Raw genomic sequence first — 23,831 nt, forward strand, 5'->3', positions numbered from 1 at the left:
AGGAGCTGTCCCAGGGCTCCAATTGTGTTTTCTGTTGTTTGAAATCGCCCTTTTTTCCCTTGCTTCCCCGCTTTGGGGAGAACTTTAACCCGAGCAGGCGTTTTTCTGGCCCTGCCACCTGAGCTGCAGCACTGGGTTGTGGTGGGAGAGGAAGGGACAGGACCAGCGGTGGCCTTCAGAGCACATATGGGCCGTAACGGACCTGAGCAGCCTCACCTGGGACCTCCACCCACACCCCCTGCCCCAGAGCCCATTTAAGCTCCATTTTGGGTGCTCAGCCCTCCCCTGAGCTGTGATGCGGGGTGCTTGCCTGCAGCCCTGCCTCTGGCCGTGCTCCCTGCATGGACCTCGGCCTCGTGCTGCAGGTAGTTGTCTCCCAGCAGGACCCCTCGTGTGTTTGCCTCCTCTCCTGCCTTTCCTCTCTCTCTCAGGTGGGTTTTGCACCACCCAAGCTTGTAGCCCTATTTTCAGACCCATTTCTGGTCCCCTCTCCTCTCGCAGCTGACTGGGAGCTGCAGTGGGCTGGCCTTTGGGGTTGTCCTCTGGGTTCAGCCAAAGCATCCTCTGTGTCTCCTGGTCCTCCTCGTCTTCCTTGGGAGTTTTAACTCTGAGTGGGGCCGAAAGACCGATGAGGGGCAGGGAAAGCCTGCGTGGAAAAGTGGAGCTTGTGGTCTGCTGCTGGTGCTGCAGGTCCATTGGCCAGATCCCTTGTACCAAGCAGTGTAGGGGCACACGCAGACCCTTTGTCTTCAGATATCCTGGCCTTCCTATCCTAGAAATGCTGGTGCTTCCTGTGTGCTTAATATTAGAGATGGAATTTGTACGTAACTTCTCAGAGTGGTGGAGAGTCTTTACTCCCTATTTCTATGTGGTTTTTCTAAGTCATTTCATTTTAAGTCAGGGATGTGTGCTTTTATTTAGATTTACTGAATAGCTTCCTTCCTTTTTTTCTTTTTTTTTTTTTAAAGGAAACAAACAAGAAATCCTAGTTTTTGAAACAGCCATTTCTCTCAGCGCACAGATGTGCTCAGAGGAAGGTGGGGGCAGTAACATTGGTCCCAGGCCTGCTGCTGATAACCAGAGGCTGCATCCTCTGCTGCTGGGCTTCGCAAGGCTGTGCTGGCTCCCTCCCCTTGGCATTGCTGGGACAACGGAGCTGAAACACGAGGTCCCCGTGGCTGTGTCCCTTGCTGCAGCTTCTGGGCTCTTGGAGGCAGAGGCCTGGTGGCACAGCACCAAGCACTGCAGTGGTTTAGTGATGGTTATGATTTGACAGCTCCGTGGGGTAAGAGCTTCCTGCGGGCACCCCAATTCCTGCAGGCTGCCGTGGCTGCGCTCCCCATACCAGGGAGCATTTATCACAAAATGTGCTTTGCGCATTGCTTCAGGTGCCCAGAGGTGAGCTGAACTGGACAGCAGCTGCTGAGCTCCAGGGATCCCCTTTCCAACACAAAATGACCCTCCTGCAGGCTTTTGGCTTGAGGTCGAACAGGAAAGGTGTTGGTTTGCCTACAGGACATGTCCCAGAGGTGAGCTGCGGGCAGCCTTACATGGAGCTGCGGCAGCAGGCATGCGGTGTGGCCAGTCCCTGCCTGCCTGCAGCTGTGCCTCACTGCATCCTCTGCATCTACCTGCCTGGATTAGTCTGCTCCCAGGAAGGCTGTGACCCCAATCTGGTGACTCAGGCCTGCAGCTGAGCTTTGCTTCCACGGTAATCCCCGTCCTTGAGAAGCAGCACGTTTGTTCCCAGGGGGTAAGGCAAAGAGAGAAAACAAACCTGCTCTGAAACATAAAGCAAATCCGCAATGCTCCTGTAATGAGCAGAAAGCCAGCAGTGTCAGGATGGGGAGTGACCCTCGGTGAATCCCGGGGAGAAGCTGCAAGCGGAAGCTTCAGTGCTGGGGGTGGCTCACCACGAGATGTAAGGAGCAGCCCTGTGCACGTCGTCCAGTGCCACGAGCTGTGGCTGCCCCACGAGATGCTCTTCAAAGTGTCTGCAGCAGATCGGCTCCAGCTCAGGCTTTGCTGGCTTGTGCAGCACGGGGGTTTTGCTGCAGGCATTTCTGAGGGCCCAGCAGAGCAGAAATCAGCTGGATTAAGCTAAAATAAACAAAAGGAGAGCTGCTTTTGGAGGGCACGGAGGGGGCAGACTGAGCTTGGCATGTGGAAGAGCCGTGGTGTGGAGGTGGTCAAGCAGGAGAAGGGCACCTGCTCAGCAGCCTGCCCAGCTCTGCGGGAGGACAGGTGTCCGAGGGGCTCCTCATTTATCTCAGTGCTTCTCTGGGCTCCTGGGGGAAGTCAGGGAGAGGAGGAGAGCGGTGCTTGGGGCACCCCAGGGTGTGAGTGCTGACTCCCTGGGGACCAGGGTGACCTGTCCTCCTCCTTGGTCATGGTGTGGGGTGCCCAGGCCATGGGAGAGGCTTCTCTGCTGCTTTCTTTAGCAAAGCACCAAGCACATGCTCAACATTACCCTGCATGAGTGTGTTTTCATGGAACATAGCTAATTTTCACAGGTGCTCAAAGCATGAGTAAAGCACATACCCCCCAGGAGAGCTTCCATTTCACCACGCTGTTTGTCACAGCATGTCCTCAGCTGCAGCCCAGGCAGGAAGATCATCACCCGATGGGATCCCTTGGGTTCACTCTGCTCTGCCTGCAACCACCAGCAGAGCCCAGCAGTGAGGAGGCCCTGGGGACGGAGCACACAGCTCCTGGCACATCCACGCCTGCCAGCAGCTGGGAAATCTCCCAGAGCTGCTTGGGAAGGAGCAGGGACAAACACCCCTCATCTTTTTCCCTCCGTCAGCTGTGTGAATTCCCAGATGATTTCCCAACCCTGCACACATGCATTGCTTTTGGCGCTGATGAACCCTGCAGGCCTGGCACCATTTCAGGGCTCCCAACTGTTGCCCTCTCCGAGGAGCTCAGCCCTGCACCCTCTGGTCCTGTACCATGTTTGTGAGGTTCCTGCTGCCGAAAGCTGCTGCTGTGTGCTCGTGTTGCTTTGCTGAGAGCTGCCTGGGAGCACATCAGTGCTGTAACAGTGTGGGGAGCTGGGGGAGCACCAGGTGATGTCCCAGGTCACCAGGGATGGCCGGGGAACCCCTGCAGGACCTCTTTTCCTCCTCTTTTCCCTTGAAAAATCTTCCAAAGGGCCTGTGGCAGGTCTGCTATGTTAGTGCCTGAACAGGATCAAAGTAGCTTTCTGCTCCGTCGACTTGTTATTTAGCAGAGCAGGGCTCTGTACAGCCCGTGTGCGCCCTGTCGGGCTGCAGCGTGCCCCAGGCTGTTCATTCCAGGAATTAATCTCACACCTCGTCTGCGGTGGGACCCGGAGGGGCCGCAGGGGCTGGCGACTCCCAGGCGGTGGCAGATGCTCGTGCAGATGGAACTGGCAGGAGTCCCACCGAGGAGTCCTCCAGTGGGATCGCCCAGGCCCTCCCAGGGATGGGGCTGAGGGCCCTGGGGACACGGCCCCCTCCTGCGGGGCTGGGACCGTCCCTGCCTGCCCTGCAGGTTATTGCCGTGCTGACCAGCAGCATGGGGGGATGCAGAGAAGTGAGGGGCCTGGAGGCGTCTCAGAGGTGGAAACTAGCGTGTCTGGGTAGAGCCAGTGTCTGGTGTCCTTAATTTTTTTTATTATTATTTTTTGTTAAGGGAGGGGAACAAGAAGCCTTGTGGGTTTTAACAACTTTTTCCCAGCTGTATGCTGCTTTAACGAATGAACTTGGAAAGAGAGAGTGTGTGTGTTCACCGAGGGAGGTAAAACTCCTCCTGAGACTGAAGTGCTGGAGCTGCCAAGCAGCCCAGAGCAGGGCCTCTCACCAACTCAAACACCCGTGTGTTCGCAGGACACTGCTCAGAGTGGGCTTCCCACCTGCTGGGGAAGGGGAATTGCGTGATGCATGGCTCCCCACAGGGCTTAGACCTTGCAGCAGTGCCCTGCTTTGGGCAGAGGGGGGGCCTGCAGCCTGGCTGGGGCAGCTGCCTCTGGAAGGATGCAGTAGCTTCATCCCTCTCCCTTTATTCCATTTTTTTTTTGTTGGAAGTGGGCAAACTTCAACAAGGAAGTTTGGGAAAGGACTGGGCAGGATTTTGTGCACCCAGCTGAGCTGGGACATGTGCCCTAAGCTCAACTTTGTGGTCCTGAGCATCCCAACGGGTCATAAAGGTACCACCACTGCTGGGGTGGGAATGGCCCTTCTTGTCTGTGGTCTCAAAATGCATGTTGTATTTCAGAAATATCACCTGGCTGCTTCTGAGGCTATCTGAGTTGTTCATTTTGGCCTGAGCTGTTTGCTGAATTAGTGACCTGTGTTCATTTTCCTCACATTTCTTTCTCATCCTGTTGGGGGCTCAGCTGTTGTCCATCTTCTAGGAAGAACAACGAGCAGAGCCCCGCCACGAAGGCAGCTCAGCTGCTGATTGTCTCTTTTCCCCATGCAGATGAAGTGAACTTGCTGGACAAAATAACCTCCCACGCACAGGACCTCAGCAATACTTCCTTCAGCTACGATGAGGCCAACTGCAGCGTCCTGGGGATCGGGCAGTACTCCACGCTCAGCATCCCTACGAGGGAGGCCTTTGGGGACAGGTGGGCTTCTGGAAGGGGAACGGGGCTGGGGGCGGCTCAGAATCACCCCATGCATGCCTGTGGGTTTGAGGGCTGGCTGTAGGATCCCGTTCCACAACATGAAGACAACGCATCCCCTCCACGGTCTTGGCAGCTCGGTGCTTCTTCCCTTTCTTGTGCTCCTGTGGGTTGTGTGCAGGGGAGAAGCACAGTGCCCGACCATTTTCAGGAGGATGTTTTCTTGGTGTTTGCATCAGGAAAACCTCTCTGCTCCAGCACAGGACTGGAGAGGGAGAGGGCACAACCTCATCCTTCATCACTGCCTAAGGCCAAGGTACAGGAGCAACCAGGTCAGACCCGTGCTGTGCATGGCACAGGCTGGGCTTGCTTCCACCATTCCTGGGTGCAGTGAGAGATGCTGCCCAACCCCAGCAGTGAGCAAGACACGAGTCCTGGGGAAAATCGTGCACAGCCACGTGCTGAGATTGTGAGTGAGGTTTAACATTAAGGTTGTGCGGGCAGTGCTAGTTTGGGGCTGGCTGCTCCTCTTTGAGCACCTGACCCTACAATCTGAAAGGCTGCTTGCTCTTGGCTTCTTACACTTTATTATTACTGTTCTCACTCAGTTCGTTTGTGCCGTGACTCATTTTTTTGCCCTAAGCTGTCAGTCTGTGATGATTCAGCCACTGCTGCAGGGTGCCAGAGGCCGTTTCCCCCCCCAGGTTTGCCGATGAGCTGAGCGTGCTGATGAGGCTCAGGTACTCGCTGAAGGAGGACACCAGCCTGGTGACCATCCTGAGCCACCGGAGCCGCATGCTCTTCCAGATCCGGGTTAGCCCCTACGGCTTGGTCTTTGTCACCACGAGGAGGAGACACTATGAGTAAGTCCCAGCTCACGTGCTGTTTTCTGCCTTTTTTTCTTTGACTTGACACTGGCCACAAGAGTCAATGTTTCCCAGTGGGGTGTCCGAGCAGTGCTGTTCCCATCCCACCTCTGCTGAAGCAAGGCTGTGTTCCTTTCCCTCCTGCCTGATGGTCCCTCAGACCGAACTCTGCTCCATCAAAATGATGCAGAAAACAAAGCAACAAACAAAGAGGTTCAGATGCCCATGCTGGTCGACCGTCTCACCAGCTAGTTCCCAGTCCAGAGTACAAAGAGGACTTGGCAAGAAAACGGGGCGCCACCAGGCTGTTTATTACCGACCTGGACTGTGTTCTGAACCTCCTGGTGACCGGCTGTAGCCCAGCACCATCCCTCAGGCTCCCTAAGTAGCAACCCTCACCTCCTTGGTAAGGAACCTGGACACTTGTCACCTGCTAAAAGCTGTTTGTAGAGCCAGGAGTGGTGGTTTCTGGTCTTGAGGGTCACAGCACCTCCCTTCCACTGAGGATGGATGCTGAGGGACCCTGCGAGCTGCTACGGGTGAAGCCCAGGTGAGACACATGAGCTGTCAGACCCAAATTTTGTGTTTTGTCTCTTCCCAACCCCTCTGGGGAGTGCAGGTTCCCGGTTTCCCTGCTCAGCGATGGGCGCTGGCACCGAGTGGCTCTCGGCATCTCCTCGGAGGGGCTGGAGCTGCACGTGGACTGCCGGCTGGTGGGGAGAGCGAGCTGGTCCGGCCACGTCGGGATGGGAGTGAGCACAGAGGGGCTGGTCATCCTCGGGGGCCTGGTCGAGTCCTTCGAGATCCCCTTCGAGGTGAGAGCTGGGCAGAGCTGGCGGGGCTGTGTTTGGGGACATAGTTTGCTTTAGCTGCATGAATCATAGAATTAGAGAAGGGTTTGGGTTGGAGGGGACCTTAAATCCCATCCCATCCCACCACGCTGCCCCCAGCCCCATCCAGCCCAGCCTTGGGCACTGCCAGGGCTGGGGCATCCACAGCTCCTCTGGGCAGCCTGCGCCAGGGCCTCACCGCCCTCTGAGTGAAGAATTCCTTCCTTACATCTAATTTAACCTACCCTAAGAGGTTGAAGGGAGGTTGCAGCTCCACCTAAGAGCCCGTTGCCCTCTCTTGCTAAAACCCACCGCCGATCTTCACTGTTTGGGGATGAGCTGCACGAAGGCTTTGAGATGTGCCAAGTGTTTGCAGTTGGGTCAGGGCAGCGGTGCAGACCTCTGGGTCAGTCTCATCTGCTGTGCCCGTGGCTTGTGCCACGTACAGAAGTCGTCTGTGCAGTCAGCATGCGAAGGATTTGGTGGGGCCTTGTTGCACAGTGACTGCCCAAAGCAGCCTGTGAAGAAGCCCTGGGAAGCTGTGCACTCCCCAGACTTTTCCCTCTCCTCTGGAGGAAGCAGGTGGGTAAATTGTCTGTGTCTTCCCCCCAGGGCACCCTACAGCAGCTGATCTTCGTGATGGGAGACCCAGCGGCCGCCAGCGAGCACTGCCGCAGCTACAGCACAGCGTGCACCCCCGGCCTCAGCCGCCTGCCGTCCCCAGGGGACCTCTCACCGGCCTGGACAGAGGTGTGGCTGCCAAATTCTGGGGGTGCTGGACCGGGCTCCTGTTTGGAGTAACCTGTGCCGAGTGCAAGCACCAAGCCAGGGGGTTAAGGGAGCCTGGGAGGACTCGGGTTCCTGCTCTGAGCTGAGTGGTGGTGGTGGTGGTGGGTCTCCCATCATCCAGACCCTCCCTTGAAGTCACAGATGGGCTTGGTGCAAAGGGGAGAATGAGGTAGAGGAAGCGTTTCGGAGCCAAAGCAAGCCTGGGTGTGTGCATGACTGCATGTGCCCAAGTGTTGAGCACAGGAAAGTTGTGCTCAGCTCCGGAGTAGTGCTGCAGCTGGAGCTCCCTGTTGGGAGTGGGGCAGAGCTGGGACCAGGAGCTGTGCATCGCTTCGAAGGTCTTGCTCACATCCAGCAAGATCGCTGCATTGCATCAGCCTTCGGAAGGCTTTTCCCTCTATATTGTCAATGGGAAATTTGTGGGTTTAATTTTATTACCGTATTCAGCATTTTTTAAGAAATACATCTGTCTCCGCAAGCCTGGATCCCATAGTAAATTCCCAAGGACACAAAGCACCCAGGCTTTCCTTGGGAGCCAGGAGTTTGCCCAAGGAGTGTCTTCATCTCTTGACTGAGTGTTGAAGTCCACTAAGAGATTTTTGGTGGCAGGAGGGCACTTAGCACACCGGGCAGGCTGAAGTCTCAGGCCAGCAGGGCTTTGAAGCTGCCTGGACAAGGCTTTCTGAAGACAATTGCTTAATGTCAGGGTTTGCATCAGCCTCCTGTGTGTAATACCCTTCCCTGGGGGTGCAGTGAGGGGCTGGAAAGGGCAGCGTCAGGGAGGGAGCTGGGTGTGGGATGGGAGATCTGCCCTGCTGGGTCCTGCCAGCCACTTCGTCCCGGTGCCAGCAGCAGGGACAGCCGGGGCAGATAATGCAGAGCAGTGAAAAACAGCCCATGCTGGTTATCTGCCTGCTTTGAGGGAGACAGCTGAGTTCCCAGGACATGTAACCCCTGGTCATCCACCAAATGACCGCAGGCATGTCCCTGCTGACCGCCCTTAGGTGCTGGCTGGGGTGCTGTGAGATAAATCAAACTCACTCCCTGCAGCTCAGCAATGAGAGCAAATCTCTGGTTTGGCAAGCTACAAGATCCATCTTGCAGCCCGCAAGGATGGGCTCCTCTTAATGTGCTATTATCACAATTAATGATATTATTAATACTACCCTGTGCCATAACGCCCATAACACTCACTGAATGGCTCCGGTGGCTTACCCAGCAGGGAGAAGATTTTATTTTAAGCTTCACTAAGTTGACTGCGAGTTGGAACGCCAGGGTAATTCCGCCCAAATCACACCAGTCCCAATCCCCTGTTGGCCTCCTCAGGGCTGATTAGCTTCGAAACCAAAACAAAGGAAACCGCAAAAGCCACCCAGCAACGCGAGAGGTTTAATGGGAAGCTGCTCGCCACGACTGGCTGCTTCCCAGTGTGCGCTCCCGGGATGCTTCCCGTGCTGGAGCAGGCAGCGTGTGCTCAAATCCCAGCACCAGCAATAACTACACACTTACATCGGTGCAGTTCTTGGGCAGTGATGTTTTTCCTCTTTCTCTCCAACTGTGCAGGTGCCAAAGGAAACCAACGAAATCTGGGATGTGTCTGCTCAGGTACGGCTCTCCTGCGCTGCAGCAGGAGCTATGGGCAGGTTTGCTCCAGGTGCTCCAGTGAGCTATCGGATAAAAAGCCAAACGGCCAGGCAGAGCTACAAGTTATGATTATTTTATATTTTTTTGCAATATCTCATGAATGTACCTTGACATGTACTGGAGCTGCTGGAAGCCAAGATGAGCCGAGGTGACCTTCCTGAGTTTGCACTGAGCCCGAGAGGGGTGGCTGGGTGGAGGTGCTGACCAGGCATGGACCAACTCACTGCATGCACAGCGGTGTTTGTGGACCTGCCTGTGGCTGGGATTTCTTGGAGGGAAGCAAACAGTGGGGCTGGCAGGGTGGTGAGGTCTGTGTGCAGTGCAAGCAGAAGCAGCTGGGTGACTGCTGCCTCCAGTGCTAACGCCTGCCTGCGGCACCCGCCCGGCAGGAGCTCGGACAGAGCCTCCTGCTCTTGGAGCCTTGCGGGAGGTGATGCTCGCAGTGAGGCGAGCTGCAAAGCCTCTGTTTGTTTTATTTGGGATTTCTAGCCAAGATTTGTTGCTCAAGTTCATGCAAACAGACACTCTGAGGGGAAGCCTTCCAGCAAATGTAAATTGAGATTTTTTTTTTTGTATGACTGGGCAATAGGGATTGCTTTCTGCGTTTCCCTCTCCCCCTCAGGCGCTGCCCTTTACCACTTGACCGTGGCCTCTGTTCTTGGTCTTGTCTGGCTTAATCTGCCTGCTGCACCTTGTTAGCCCCCTGGTGTAAGCCAGGCTTCTGCAGGGCCAAGTGGGCTTCGCAGCTGGGCTCGTGTCCTGCGCTCTTGGGCTGAGCCACGAGCTGATATCACAGCAGCAGGCAGATTTATGGGTGAGCACGCTGCTGTCCTGCTGGGTGTTGTGGGTTGGTGTCATGGTGATGGTGGCAATGAACTCTCAGTACTGAGGTGAGCTGGAACGGTGAGACGAAATGGTGAAATTGCTCTTCCCATCTGGAAAACGGTCTGCGCCTCACTGGGGCTGGTCATCAAACCCTGGTCAGTGAGATGCTGCCGTGGTAGGGAACTGGTGACGTTTACAGGGGAAGGCTAACAAGACGCTGGGCTTGGGACAAGTTTGTTTCTCAAGCACTTAATCAGGACCAGAGACGTCTCGGGATCTTTGACGTTTGGATTTACTGAAAGGAAAAAAAATGCACTACGAGCGTATCGCAGTTTGAAAATAATGAAGAGCAGATCAGCCCTGCTGCTGGGGCTGTGCAAAGCTCTGCTTTGGGGTTGCGCTTTCTGTGTCTTTGTTCACTTAGAACTAAATTAGTATATTGCTAAATTCCTGAATTCCTAATTAGGGCTAATTAGTTATGGAGTGCTATGGAGATGGTGGAGGAAGATGTAAGTGAATGAAGCGAACAGATGAATTGTTTATTACTGGCAGCCTAAATTTTATCTAAAATGCAGTCTATCCCTTTTGTGATTATTTTTTTTTTTTAAAGTATGTTGCTATTTATTGGTCATCTTCAAGAGATGGGTGGTGCTGCCCCACTTCTGCTCCCTTTTGTCTTCCTTTCTTTACTTGAGTGAGGGCTGGGCTCATCTCTGGACTTTCCCAAAGCAGTTTAATGTGAGATCCCAAAGCCATTCTTCACAGGTTTAACCTTCTCGACTCTCCAAACTAGTTTCTAGATGTCATCTGGATTTTGAAATGTCCTGAGAGCTTTATGAGCATGATCAGGGAAACGAGTAGGGCTGGTATCGTTCTTTAGCTTTACGGTATGTGTGAGCCAGTGGCCAGGGAGCTCCTTGCAAGTAATTTTTTGGAAACAGTTCTGGGAAGAAAGAGGCCAAATAAACCAGAGGAATGCACTGGGCAAAAACCTGATCTCTGCTCTTCAATTTGCAGAGGCTTAAGCTGGAGGAGATGCTCCTGTGCAGCACAACTTGAGTGTGTATTTCTGCTGGGTTAAGCAGTGCTTGGTAGTAGCAGTGCAAATGGAATATAATGAGCTTGTACAAAAAAAAAAAAAACAAAACAAAACCTTTATTGGCATTTTAAAATATTCAGTGTTTAGGGTAAAAGATGATAGTGGAGTGTACTATACAGCATTTCTTGCTGGTTGTTGCTTGTGCCAAGACACATTCCAACAGAGGAAAGCAAATCACAGTGTGGTGCTCGTGATGGTTACAGGTAATTCATACGTAGAGAAGAGGAAAGAAGCTTGCTTTTGTTTTTTATGGCCAGAGGAATGCTGGCTCTACTTAAAGTTCAGGAAGAAGGCCCATCTGACACACAACTTCTGAGAGCATTTAATGGTGATTTAGTTGCTAATTTCTTGTTAGTGCCTTTGATTGCTTAATGGTGGGTGCTGCCAGCTCTCTCCCTGTTGTTCCCTTGGCCTTTGGGCTTCTTGGGTGACCTTGGCTGATCTCAAACATCCCGGCAGGTTTGTCGTGAAGGCCGGTGGGGAGCTCTGACGGCCTGAGCAAAGCAATGTCTCCACTGCTCTCAGCAGCGTCCTGGAGGTGGTTATCCCTGGGTCTGGCAGCTCTAATATCTCAGCCATTGGAAGACCTCTGAAACTGGTTTTTCAGGCAGCAGAAGGTGCCTGTGGATGGTTTATTGCACTTAAAATCCACTGTGTGATAGGCTGTAGGGAACCCCAAGCATTGCTCTGTGAAAACAGGCTGCTTCTGCAGCAGCTCACAAGGACCACTAAAAAGAAACCATTGATCTTAATATTTAGGCTTACAACGTATTCCCGTCCCAATCGCAGCACCTGAGTGCCATATATCAACCTGCTGAGCAAACGTTGCTGCCCTTGGTCACGGAAAGCAGTGGTGTGGGTGGTCACTGGGCTGAATCAACCCATTTTTTGGTTGAGCAAACAGCTCTTGTACACGAGATCCTGTGCCTTTGGTCTGCAATAGACAGTTTCCTTCCCCCAGGCTCCTGCTGCAGATGCTGCAGGTATAATTATGTCTGACTTTATCTTCTGCTGAACACAGCCCGTAGGGTTCCCTGGTGATTATTCCTACTATAAATTAGTTCACTTAGGAAAAAGCCCAGTCCTGGTTTTCATCTTTCCCAGAAAGCTTTTCCAGGGGTTTGATGTTTTTTTTTTTGGGGGGGGGGGAATAGTTTTAAATAGTTTAAATAGTTTTAAATTGTCTTTCTCTGACCACGAGCTCATAAATCGCATTGTACCTTTGACTGTTGGATAGAAGAGGTTTCTATTAATAAACCTGTGTTTCCTGCTAGGGAAGGCATGAAGCTTTGAATTACCTTCTCCCTAGGCTGACCTTGATGAAAGCGAGTGCAGCACGGTACGCTGGCTGTCTCGGCTCCTGCGGACGGATGTGCCCCAAGCTGGGTTTTAACCTGCTTCCTGTTCACCAAACGAATTTAGCTTTTGGATGGTGTCGTGCAGCCGTACCAAGTAAAAAGCCCTACAGAAGTCTGGGATCACTACCCTGACACTGTTTTTTTCTGGGTCAACAAGATGCTCTTAATCTCTTTGGGTGAGATATCAAGTAGGTTGCACAGGATTATGCCTCAAAACCATGGCATTAATTGCATTATCTGAGATTTCGTTATTAACAAGCCTTCTATCACTTGCTCCACTATTTAGCTTGGGCTTTGTTTTGGGGACAATGTCTGTAATTACTTTAGGCCTCCTGTTTGCCTTTTTTTATTTTCTTTTGTATTGGCACAAGTTAAAGCTTGTTCCCAGTCCCCTGGGACTCCCCCAGCTCTCTGAGCCAAGTCGAACATACGCACGTGTTGCGGAGAGCCTGCGGTGTCAGAGCTTCGGGGGTGCATCAACGGGGCTGGACCGAGAAACCTTCTGGCTCCAACCTCCTCCTTGTCACTGCTGGAATGGAAAGTATCTCGCTGTCTTCTGGTCATGTCGTCTGGCTTTGCCCAAACATGGGATGGGAACGTGGCTGCGGCGGCTCTGCCACTGCTCCCCTACAGATGCGGCTCCCCATCGCTAACCCCAGGGCTGTTCCCCTTTTTTCTCTCTTACAGTGCAGCATCCCCTGCCTGCCTTCAGTTCATGCTGGTTCCCCCCCCGTATGTCATTCTGGGGTTTCGCCCCCCCTATGCCTTCTGCCTCCTGTGCTGTGGGCAGCTCCTGAGCTGCCTGAAGCAGTTCCCAGATTGGGTTTCTCAGCTGGTTCTTCTCATAACGGTTTCTACCTCTAAATTTGGCCATTTAAAGGAGCAAACATGGATGCTATTGATCTTGGCTCTTTGGTCTGTTTACACAGAACCCGTATAATTCAGTTGTGATTACTGGTGCGTAAGGGACCAGTAACTTTCAGCTTAGAGCCGGTCATTTCCCCGGAGCTCGCCAGATGAGAGCTTCTAGTACGGACCTTTCCCATGCCAGACATTCAAGCTGAATTTAAAAATTGCAGACAAGCATTTTCTTTGAAATTCCAGTGCTTTTTTGGTGCAGGCTGCAGGGCTGCACCCCGGCTTCCTACTGAGCCTCATTCCCTTATGCAGTATAAATGTACCAATACCTTTGTCCTGCCCTGACACCCCCCACTGCACACCTGAATTCTTCACTCCTGGTTAATCATGTCTGCATCTGGCATCAAGAACCTTTAAGCCTGGTATTTTAGGCAAGTGGGAGCAGAGCCCAGGCTTCCTACCACACTCTTCCTCGCTTGATGCCATCCCCCAGCATTGCCTAGATGCCTTTCCTCTGCAGCTAACAGTTTATGTTGGATTTTATTTTAGCAGCGATGTCAGTGCTTTGTAAAGCAAACAATGGGGAGAGCTTTCATGTCTCCGATGTGGAGGTCTGGCCCACGATGCTCATCGGTGTTTTGGTTCCTCAGCTCCCCGAGGAGCCCCTTCAGCTCTGAGCCTGGTCCTGGTCTCCGAGGCTGCGCTAACGGTGGGCTCCCATTCACTCCTCTCCCAGACCTCAGAAACTGGAGATTTTCCTTTGATTTCCTTTGAAGAAATGGCTTTTAGATCCAGGGTTTTGTGGTGTATTAGCGAGGTTGGGATCTCAGCATCTCTTTAAGCTCAACCTTCCTCTGTCCTCTGCCTGTCAAAGGGTTTCTGGCTGCTGATGTCCGTGTGTTTTGTGGGCTTAAACACCCCATCCTCATAACCATCCCATCCTCGCACTGCAGCACGAAGCAGAGGTGCTGCTGTCTCTCTTGGCTGCCCTCTCTGTAAGACATACAGGATGAAGTGTAAAGTTCTCTTGGAAGCGGCTGTAGCTGACACGTTTCGGTATCATGGTTTCATTTATTGCAAATTTTATTTTAAAGATACTTTCCAATTGAATTAAAAATGACAATTCTTGGTGAGGGGGAGGAATGGGGGTCTCGTGAACTACTTTAATTTTCACCATTACAGTTGTATTTCAAAACTGTAATCAGAAAACCCTCCCAAAGCAACAGACCTAACATTAAAACTGCAACACTGCACGATTTCATTTTTCAGAAGAAAACAAAAAAATCAATTCTTTCTCACTTCAGCTCACACAGAAACTGCTGTGGCTTCTTTTTTCTTTTTTTTGTAGGGTAGAAGATGATGTCAGGGCAGTCAACAGAGACCCGGTTTTATCATCCCTTCAGGCAGCTGTTGAAAGCACACACTGTTTCTGGTGTGGACAGTCTGGGGACATCTGCCTAGGGGGTGAAGCAAATGTTTTTTTTGCCCCCTGCATCTTGGTGGGTGCTCAATGGGCTCAGCTGGGGTTTGGGCTGAGAGATGGAGACGATGTCTGTGACCCCAAGGAGGGACCTGGGAAGCAAAAGGCCCCAATTTTTTCCAAAAAAAAGCTGTCAGTTCCTGCTTAAATGAAATGAAAAACTGCCCATGGCCAAGTTTCTTGCACCTCTGTGAAGCTGGGTGCTGCAGGAGGTAGGAGCTCGCAGCAGGTCGGTACCCAGGCTGCAGCCCGGGGCAGGTTTCAGCACTGCGTTTTGCCCCCTCAGGACTGAAACATTTTCCCTTCCAGCTTGCAGAGCCCTCCCGCAGTGTCCTGCATTGCCGCAGCTCTGCCCATTAATGAGAAGTTCAGTTAAAAATAAGAGAAATTTTCTCTGGGGAAGACCAAAGAATTCCTCTGCGCCCCCAACTACAAAAGAGCCAAACCCAAATCTAACCAGGAATGAGTCAATTTCTGAAACTATTTTAATGTGAACCTAGAGGCCAAGTCCCCAGCCCCCACCAGCTCTCATTTCTCCTCGGATTTACTACATGCCAAACCCCAAATTGAATCATGCAGCTGTGATTGCAGAGACCGTGGGTTTAATTACCGTGCCTGGCTGCAGGAAGAGGCTCGTGGAGAAGCCTCTGATGCCTGGTGCCACCGCTCCTCCGAGCCTCTTTCATCCCTCAGGATGAGTTTTTATTCCCTTTCCTATTTCAGATGCTCCTCTTCAGGTTGCCAGGTGCTGGAGGTGGAGGTTTACAAATAGCATTAAATATTTGCCGCGCAGATGTTGGAGCGTGCATGGAGCTGACCCCAATTTTTCTGTGGTTTGCTAACAAACTGTGTGGGCTGTAAATTGCATTATTTGGGGGGAAAGTGAGCTAATGGCTGCTAATTATAGCATGTTAATACTCTAAGATGCTAATCGCTCCTACCAAGGAACTCCAGGTCAGGCTCTAGGAGCTGGGTGATGGGAATCACAGAATTGTCTAGGTTTAGAAGAGACCTCCAAGATCACCCAGTCCAACCTCTGACCTAACACTAACCAGTCCTCCACTAAACCATATCACTAAGTTCAACATCTAAACGTCTCTTAAAGACCTCCAGGGATGGTGACTCAAGAAAGCCAGCAGTGGTACCTAAGCCAAGCCTGAGCTCTGTGGGTCTGATGAGAGGTTTGTGGGCAGAGCCAAGGGCAGCTGAGGTGGGCTTTGAGCTCAGGACCGTAGCCCCCAGCCCTGGGAAGGATGTGGCCCATGGGGAGAGGTGCCCCACTGCTGGAGAAAGCAGAGCTACAGGTGAGGAGTAGCAAGGAAGCAGTCATCCGGCAGGGATGTGCATCCTTGGGGTAGTTTTAATTAAAAGCCCTGTTAAATGATGTCCCCTCGGTAGCCTCCTGAAGATGGGTGGGAGTGCTGCTTCTGAGCCCCCCGGAGGGACCCCCAGGGGAGCGACACCTCGAGCTTGGTGTAAGGACGGCTGCAGAGGGGGCCGGCAGCCCCCTGTGCCCAGAGCAGGCTGCCTGGGGTGCTGCTGCTCTGGGGGAGCATCCAGGAGGGGGCTGGGGCTCGGGGGTGCTGTGTGGTGGGGGGCGGATGCCTGGGGCTCTGCCTCCTCGGAGGTCACTGGGGGATGGAGAAAGGAGAGGAATTGCTGTGCTGTGGGCGGAGAGGCTGCGAAATGGAGATACGGGGAGAAAGTCCATCAGAGGGAGGGCATGTCTGTGCCTTCCCCAGCTCTGGTCTCCCAGCTCTGCTCCACCTTGACCCCACGTGCTAGGAGGAGGAAGGTGTACGGCTGATAACGTGCGGTGTAGAAGCACTGATGGCCCCTGCCTCATCCTCCTGGGGCTCACAAGGCCGTGGTTGGCTGGAGAGCCAACATCACAGTGGGTAGAGCAGACGTCCTCGTGTGCTTCACCATTTCTACTCCTATCACAGCAGTTTCGGGGTTCAAAACAATGGCCAAGTGATTTAAGAGCAGAGCTCTGTGATTTCCTTGGGGCTTGGGTCTTACCTTCTTACCACGTTGCCGGTGACTGGGTGCTGCTCCCTGCCAGCACCCCAGTGCTGTGCTACTTTATGGGGTTCACAGAGAGGGGAGGTCTAGAGCGTGGGAATGTGATGTGTTTTGCTTCCCCCAACCCTTCCTCTTCTTTGCATTATAATCCAAATCATCGATGGCTTTAAAAAATTAAAAAAAAAAAATCTGTGGTGTATACTCAGAGCACGGCCACATCATTTCTGAACGAAGCTCTCCCCTTTGTCATCTGCCTTTTGGCAGCTTCTCTTTGTAATCAGGCTTTTGCCACTGCCTGGCTTTGCTGAGCACGTGGTTGTGTCGATGCCAGGGACGTCAGGCTGCCTTCAGCAGCTCCAGGACTGAGCATGAGGGAAGTTTTGCTCGAGCTGGGGGTTTCTGCCTCACCCCAGCACCACCAGCTTTGTTGTGTGGGGGCTGCGCACAAGACTGGAGGGGTTAGATGGGTGTCGGGCACCAAAATGTGAGCTTGCTGCCTCTGAGTCAGTGGGGGAGGCTGGATTGCACCTCGTGGTGTTATTCCTGGCTCTGGTTGAAGCAGAAGTGTGACGTGGGTGGCTCTGAAGTGCGGGGCTTAGTCAGACCTTCAGTACGTGGTGTGTGTGTCTGAGCAGGCAGCGCAGAACCCAGCTCTGCATCCTCAGGACCTTGAAACTGAAGGTGGAAATATTCCTGTGCTCCCCCAAATCCCTGTACTTAGATAACACCTTGGGTCAGAAGAATATTTTCTCTGGGTGAGCACTGGGGTCAAGGGCTGGCCCGAAGCCCCGCTCAGTTGCAGCTGCAGCGGTTGGGCTCAGGTAACGTGGGATGGAGGTGACCTGGGGTGGATTCCTCCGGGTTGTTCTCACACCTGAACACAAAGCGTTCAGCTGTTTGGAAAATGCTGCTGCCTGTTGAGCTCCTCTGCCTCCAGGGCTCTCCAGAAGCGGGTTTGGCCAGAGCCACCTGTGTCACTGGGTCCTCACCTGCAGAACCTCTGGCAGTGGGATTGCTGCTGGGGGGGCTTGGGAGCACCAGGACGGGTTTGCAACCGAGCAGGATCAAGGCCAAGAAATGGGTTCAGTCAAAAGAAGGCGCGCTGGGAAGGATGCTTGGTGTCTCCTTGTACTTGCTCCCCTCCCACAGCCAAGCGAGGCACTCACGGGCCTGCATCTCCCTCTAGTGACTTCTCCCAGACTCTGTTCCTCAGCTGCGTTGCACCAGCCCCAAGGAGCCCCCAGCCACGGTCCCATGGGCTCTGGTGGCTGCCTGGCACTGGGCTGCCCAGCCCCGCAGGGCAAGCTCTGAGCGGGCACTGGGAGGCGTGGGGGGCTGCTGGAAACACTGCTATTACCAAGGAGCATCAGGTCCTTCGGGACTTGGGGTACGAGTCCATCCTGTGACACTGACATCGGTGGTGGATGTAAAACCGAAGTGTGTTGCAGGTGTGGGTTGGCACTGTAATGCTTATTTCTTATCTCCTTTTCCACATTCACAACTTTTGTTTGTGGATGTTTCTATCAATATTGCCATTTTTCTCAATCCGTGGTTGGTGTCTGGGCTCTGCTGGGGCTGTAGGGCGGAGGGAGGCATCGTGCCCTGCGCTGTTCTAAAGTGACCCTTGGTGGGGCAGCTGAAGGCAAAGCAAATCCTTTGCAAACCACTGTGGTAAATTAAATGTCGTTGAACTCAGGTGGCTGAACTAACCTGCCTGGCACTGACAAGCTCTCCCAAGGCTGGGGAGCTGCCTGGAGCCCATTCAACTCCTGCTCCATGTTGGTGCTGAAAGGGGCTTGTGGGTGCACTTTGGACCAGGACAGGGCATCAGAGCAGTGGTGGCCTCCGGAGCCCCGATGAAACAAGCTGCTGGCTTAAAAAAGAGAGAAAACTTCAGATTTCATTATTTTTCCTTTTCAGGATTGGAGGTTCTCCAATTCAGATTGGACCTCGGGGCCACCACGGGCATGGGAGGACACCGAGGAGACCCTTAACCTCCAGCCGGATGGGAGCACCCTGCCTTCGCTCTCTGCTGATGAGATGCCATTGGCCGAGGAGGAAGACGAGGAGGAGGAGGAGGGAATCCGTTCTATTGAGGATGAAGGCTTTGAGCTGTTGAACTCCACCTACAATAAAATCAGCGGCCCTGGCAGGCCAGGGCACGGCAGGAGCGGACCACAGGCCACTGGTAACTCCAGTGAGTCTGTTTCACTTTCCTCCCTTTCTCCCGAGCTCGGGCGCAGTGCCCCGTACCTGACGGTGCTTTATCCCCCCAGAGCCACCAGCCAAAACGCAGCGAGCAGCCCAGAAGGAGCACGCCGCCGACCCCCAGCAGGAGAACGTCACCATGGAGAAGCAGAAGGGTGCTGCGGGTGCCCAGCGCCGCCTCCCACCCACCAAACCCGCCCATGCCATCGTGCCCAACGCTGTCCCCAAGCTGTCCCCATCGGCACGTCAGGCGGCTGCACCCAAAGGTCCCCCGGGGATGGGGATGGCTGCAGGTGACCCGGAGCACCCTCCCACCACCCTGGGGTACCCCATCTCGCCGGCGGCATGCAGGCAGGGGGCTCGCATGAAGCCAGGACCCCCGGGGCCACCAGGGCCACCAGGGCTGCCGGTGAGTGGTAGAGGTGAGGGGGAGGGACGGGTGGGTGGTGGAGGCAGGTGGCAGCTTCACAGGCAGATGGAGAAGACCATTTCCTTCTGTCCCCTGCCCTAGACATGGTCTCAAGTCATTTAACAGTGCTGTTGGCTTTGTTTTTATGCTGCCTGAAGTCGAAGCAGTCACCTCCAGCCCCTGTCCCCACAGCAGGCCCCTGCTGGCATCGCTGTCCTTTGCTTTTCCACCACTGTCACACCCAAAATTCAAAGCATTGAATTAACCCAGGCTTACAGGGCTTTATTGGTTTTTCAAGTTGTTAGTGAATCGTGGTTCTCATTCATTGTGTAGTGGATGAGAAAAGAAGGGAAAATTTAGAAATAGTAAATTTAGAGTAGCTAGGTCTTTAGAGGAGTTGTCAGCCTTCACTTGGCTAGGCTTTCTTAAGCAGAAAACTGCATTTTATTCACCCTGTTGCACAGCTGAAGGCAACCACAGGCATCATCTCCTCCTACCCTGTACATGTGGGAACGTCGGGCATGGGGCTGCCCTGGCTGGATTTTGGGTTTGGGGACCTTGGGGCCGGTCTCTGTGCAGGGCCATCTGTCCATACGGCTGCGTTCGGTGCACTGGCCCTAAATTTGTCATCGGTGTGCCAGGCATTGTAGGACACCGGCTAAATTTAGGACTGCTAGCTTCCCTTTCAAGCCAGCTCCTTGTTCCTGCAGCTATTGCCTGTGGAAACAAAATAAAGCGGCAAAAGGAGCAGATGCTGAAGGAAACATCGCAGGAGCCACAGAAGCATCCCGGGGGCTGACAGCCCGGCAGTGGCCTGGCAGGAGGAGGCTGAGCCAGCAGGGAATTGCTTTCCCCCCCCATAGGAAGCATTGAGATGTGTTTTGATGGTGGCTTGGATCAGGATTTGGAGCAGCTTGAAGGGCTTCTGAGCTGCTGGGCTCAGGCAGGGAGGTGGCCACTGCCCCCGCACCTCTTGCTGCTGTCCTTTGTCACCGTGTGGCGATGCCAGCGAGGACGCAGTGGGTGTATCAGGGTGCGCAAATGCAGCTCGTGCACGGAATTTAAGGTTTTTTCCTTTGGAAGCATGGCCTTGCTCTGCTGCTGGTTTTGGTGGTGCTGTGTGCTGGCCTTGGAGCACCCCCTTCTGCTGGGTCACCTTGGGCATCCTTGCCTCCAGGAACGTGGTGTGAAGCAGGGCGGGTGTCTGCAGGTGCTGTCTCCTGATTTTTCTAGAGGAAAAGCTTGGAAACAATGAGTTTTAGCATGAAGGTTTTTGCTCATGGGGATTTTTCTCGTCCTTGGCAGTGTCCCTCAGGGAAATCAGTGTGTTTTGGGGGAAACTGATGCTATTGCTTTCTGGAGTCTGGAGGTGCAGGTTCATGTATGTCTGGTTTGCCGCCCTCAGAAGTTTTCACATGTTTGCAGAACGATTTTCAGTACCTGTTCTGGTAGGAAGGTGTGGATGGAGGCTTGTCCAGCGCTCTGCCACCTCCTGTTCATGCCCAAACCCCAGTGAGGACACTTACAGACCCCGTGGACCATGGCCCCGGTTCCCATCACAGCCATTGCCCTCTGTGAAGGCACCAGAGCTCTGAGGGGAACCAAACACAGTGAGGAGCAGAAAGTGGTTATTGCTTTCCGAGCTGCTGATGTTTATGATCTTGCTAATCCTCCTTGCTGTGGTTTCGCTGCACTGCCAGCATTCAAAAGCTGCTTGGCTTTTCTCAGCCATGTGCCACTTTTTTTTTTCCTTTTTTTTTTTGTTTCTGTCACTTAGCTTTGGCTGGTTGGGAGCAGAGACATATTTGCTCTTTGTAGGCTTAAACCGAATCCTGCTAGGGGCACGAGCTCGCACGGTGGGCAAGCGCAGACTTCTCTGCGCTCTGCTTGGAGGAGCCCCCGGGGCTGGGGCACACGCGGTCCCTGCTGTGGGGACACCCCGCAGGAAGGGGGTCACGGTGGTGCTGTGCAGTTTGCGGGGCTCCCTTCTGGGAGAGATCTTTTGGATCAATTTCTGTTTGTCTCCTGACATGATCTGGCCCTTTGGTTCGGGTCTGGGCACAGCAGGTGATGAACATCCCTTTGGTGACATGTTCCTTGGTGCCAAAGCTTCTTCTGGATACACAGCCGGGGCTGTGGTGGGTGCGAGGCCATATCTGTGCCTCCCAGTGCAATTTGGTGCCTCCAATCTCAGGCTGCAGGGCTCGGGCAGGCAGTTTGTAAGCAGAGGGCAGAGGCTGGCTGTCGCTGAGGCCACCAGAGCCGCAGTTCTGCAGCAGATGCTGCGCTGCAGCAGTGCCTGGCTCTGCGCACATCTCCCACGTACGTTCCTTTCATCAGGAAAAGCTGGGATCCCCCAGCTGGCTTCATTTCTGTCCGGACAGATGCTCTGGTAAGCCCTCAAGTGGGGTCATCACTTGGCCAACAAGCACACGTTTGTTTAGAGACGAGGCAGATCAAATCTACAAGTTAAAAGCTGCAGATGTTTGCATCCTCCCCCAAACTACTGTTCGAGTCCATGGCCACGGTCCAGCTTTCCATTTCTCCTTTTTTTTCCCCCTAACGTTCTGCCTTTCCTCACCAGGTGTCAGGAGATGTGCTCAGGGTCGGTTGTGTGATGGATGCAGCAGGAGCGCTTGGCTCCTCTTGGCCTAGAGCTGCATCCTGGTGCCAGGGCAGCACCAAGTGGGATGCAACTCCCACCCCATCAGCTCTCGGGGCTGGGTTTGGGGCACTCGGTGCTCTTGGTTTGCTCTCAGCTGGAGGCTGAATCCCTTCTCGCTTCCCTGGGCTGGGGAAGCCAGCAGAGTCGGGTGACACAGCTCTGCTCCTTTGCCTTGCAGGGGTGCCCTGGGAGACGCGGGCTGGTGGGGCCCAAAGGAGACAAGGTGAGCATCTGGGAAAACTCATAAAGCCTCGAGATGTGGCCGAGGGTCCAGGGAAAATACCATCGATGGTTGGGGTTTGCAGCTTGCTTGTATGTTTGTTTTTTTTTGATCAGAATAGCCAAGTGAGTATCTGATGCTGCAGCCTGGTGGCCCCTTAAGTGCATTTGGAGGAGGAGAAAACTATTTTAGCTGGGTATTTGAAGCCCGTGAAGCTGCTCCAGCTCAGGTCACCTGGAGGGATGCTGCCATGTCCCAAAGTCCAGTCCCATGCTGCACCCACCAGCCCATCTGACCCCATGTACTGCGGTGGCCAGCCCCATGGGTGCTGGTCCTGCAGCACCTTTTCCACCTTTCAGTGGTGAAAGTAGCAGGACCCTGCTTAAATCACGGAGAGAGGGTTAAGTTTGCCTGCTGGAGGAAGGGACGCCCTGGGGCTGCTGCAGTCAGTGCACCGACATGCTGTGGGTTAGGGGTGGTGGGTTCCCCTCGCTGTGCCCTACTGCTCTCCTGCAGCACACAGGCATGGGGCTGTTAAGGGCATTGCTGCAGCCCCCAGCAGGGCTGCTGGGGACATCACAGCTCACACTAACATCTCTGTCACCACTTCCCCATTGGTGACACGGTGAGAGTGCTCCTGGCCTGGCCAGGACCTGTTTCCAGCTTGTGATGAGCGTTAAAACCCCACGCTGCTGTTAAGGAGCTGCCTCTCTCTTCCTAGGGATACCCTGGAGCCATGGGGCAGACGGGACCCCCAGGGGACCCGGGTCCCATGGGCATCCCCGGCGTCCCCACCATCATCCTCTGGAGGAACTCCCGAGAGGACTGGCTGACCTTCACCGTGAGTCGGAAGCCCCATGCGCACCCGGGGTACCAGCTCTGTGCCCCACGGGGCTGGGAGGAGGGCTTCAGGATGCGCACTGGGATTCCTATCCGTTTCCTTTTTTTTTTTTTTCTATTTAACACTTCCAAAGGTGTTCCTTTCCATCTTCTCCTGGCCAGCAGGGAGGAGCAGGGGCAGGGGAGGCTGTCACGATGGAGACATGGGAGGAGAGGGTGGATGCAAGGAGAGTAGATGCTCGCCATTTGGCTTTGGCTTGTGGTGTTTGTTGCCAACAGGCTCCTTGCTGGGGCGAGATGTTGCTGGGAGGGGAACAGGGCTGCTCAGCAGCGTTGGTGGCTGCAAGCACCGAGCATGAGGGGTTCGGTTCTGCTTGGTTCTGCTCGGCCTGGGCACCCCACCACATGCCTCGTGATGTTACCACTGTAAGAAATCATTGCTGTCCTTGTTAATGGAAACAGCTTGTTAATTTATTCCTAAACCCAGTGGCTGGAGGGGAGGAAAGGAAAAAGGGGGCTCTTGCTCCTACCTCTGTGTGGGAGCGACCTCTGCAGAGACCCAGGCGGCCTCATCCAGGTTCCCCCTGGCAGAGCGCCTGCTGGCATTAAGCTGGATCTCAAGCCCTGGAGAGCCTTGCCTCAGCCTGGCAGGGCAGCAGCTGAAGGTGCTGGGTTTCTGGCTGCTGTAGGCACTCCGAAAGCCTGGGCTCAAGCTCCCTGGTGCGGAGATGCTCTGCGCTGTGTGTGTGTGATGTCCCCGTGTTGTCTCTGCAATCTGCCCAGTGGCACTGGGGGAGCTGGTGTGGGCCGGGGCGATGGGCTGCTCTGAAAGCCAGGCTTGGATCTCCAGCTCCTGAAAGCTTCAGAGACCATGGGCAAAGAGATTCAACTTCTTATCTGCAGCTCTGCATTTGTGCAGAGGGTAACGGCATCCCTCTCTAAGTGCCTCTAATGCTGGTAGCACATCCATGGATGCAGTGCAGGCAACCTCCCTCATATTTACTCCTCTGAAACATCTCTGGTCTCGCCCAAAAGCCCCAGGGGGTCAGGCTCAACCCTGTCCTGCTGTGCCCTGACACCAACCCCCCAGACCCCTGCATGGCCTGGCAGGTGCCGGGACCCCA

At 54.0% G+C, this 23,831-nt stretch overlaps 1 protein-coding gene and 1 long non-coding RNA gene across 2 annotated transcripts in view; both read left to right on the forward strand.

The window, feature by feature from the left end:
• LOC310884735 (uncharacterized protein) overlaps positions 1 to 23,831 on the forward strand; it is a 75,107-nt gene that overhangs the window by 24,434 nt on the left and 26,842 nt on the right. The window contains exons 2-9 of the mRNA XM_083806898.1: positions 4,447 to 4,594; positions 5,296 to 5,454; positions 6,077 to 6,272; positions 6,900 to 7,037; positions 18,286 to 18,562; positions 18,642 to 18,982; positions 21,826 to 21,870; positions 22,589 to 22,708. Coding sequence (XP_083663024.1) covers positions 4,447 to 4,594; positions 5,296 to 5,454; positions 6,077 to 6,272; positions 6,900 to 7,037; positions 18,286 to 18,562; positions 18,642 to 18,982; positions 21,826 to 21,870; positions 22,589 to 22,708 — 1,424 coding nt within the window. The remainder of the gene's footprint in view (positions 1 to 4,446; positions 4,595 to 5,295; positions 5,455 to 6,076; positions 6,273 to 6,899; positions 7,038 to 18,285; positions 18,563 to 18,641; positions 18,983 to 21,825; positions 21,871 to 22,588; positions 22,709 to 23,831) is intronic.
• LOC310884736 lies at positions 294 to 4,032 on the forward strand. Its single transcript, XR_014574367.1, has 3 exons — positions 294 to 431; positions 969 to 1,285; positions 1,389 to 4,032. It is a non-coding gene; the product is annotated as an uncharacterized lncRNA (long non-coding RNA).

This window comes from Anser anser (genome assembly GCF_964211835.1).
Source record: "Anser anser genome assembly, chromosome: 21".
Taxonomy (NCBI): Eukaryota; Metazoa; Chordata; class Aves; order Anseriformes; family Anatidae; genus Anser; species Anser anser.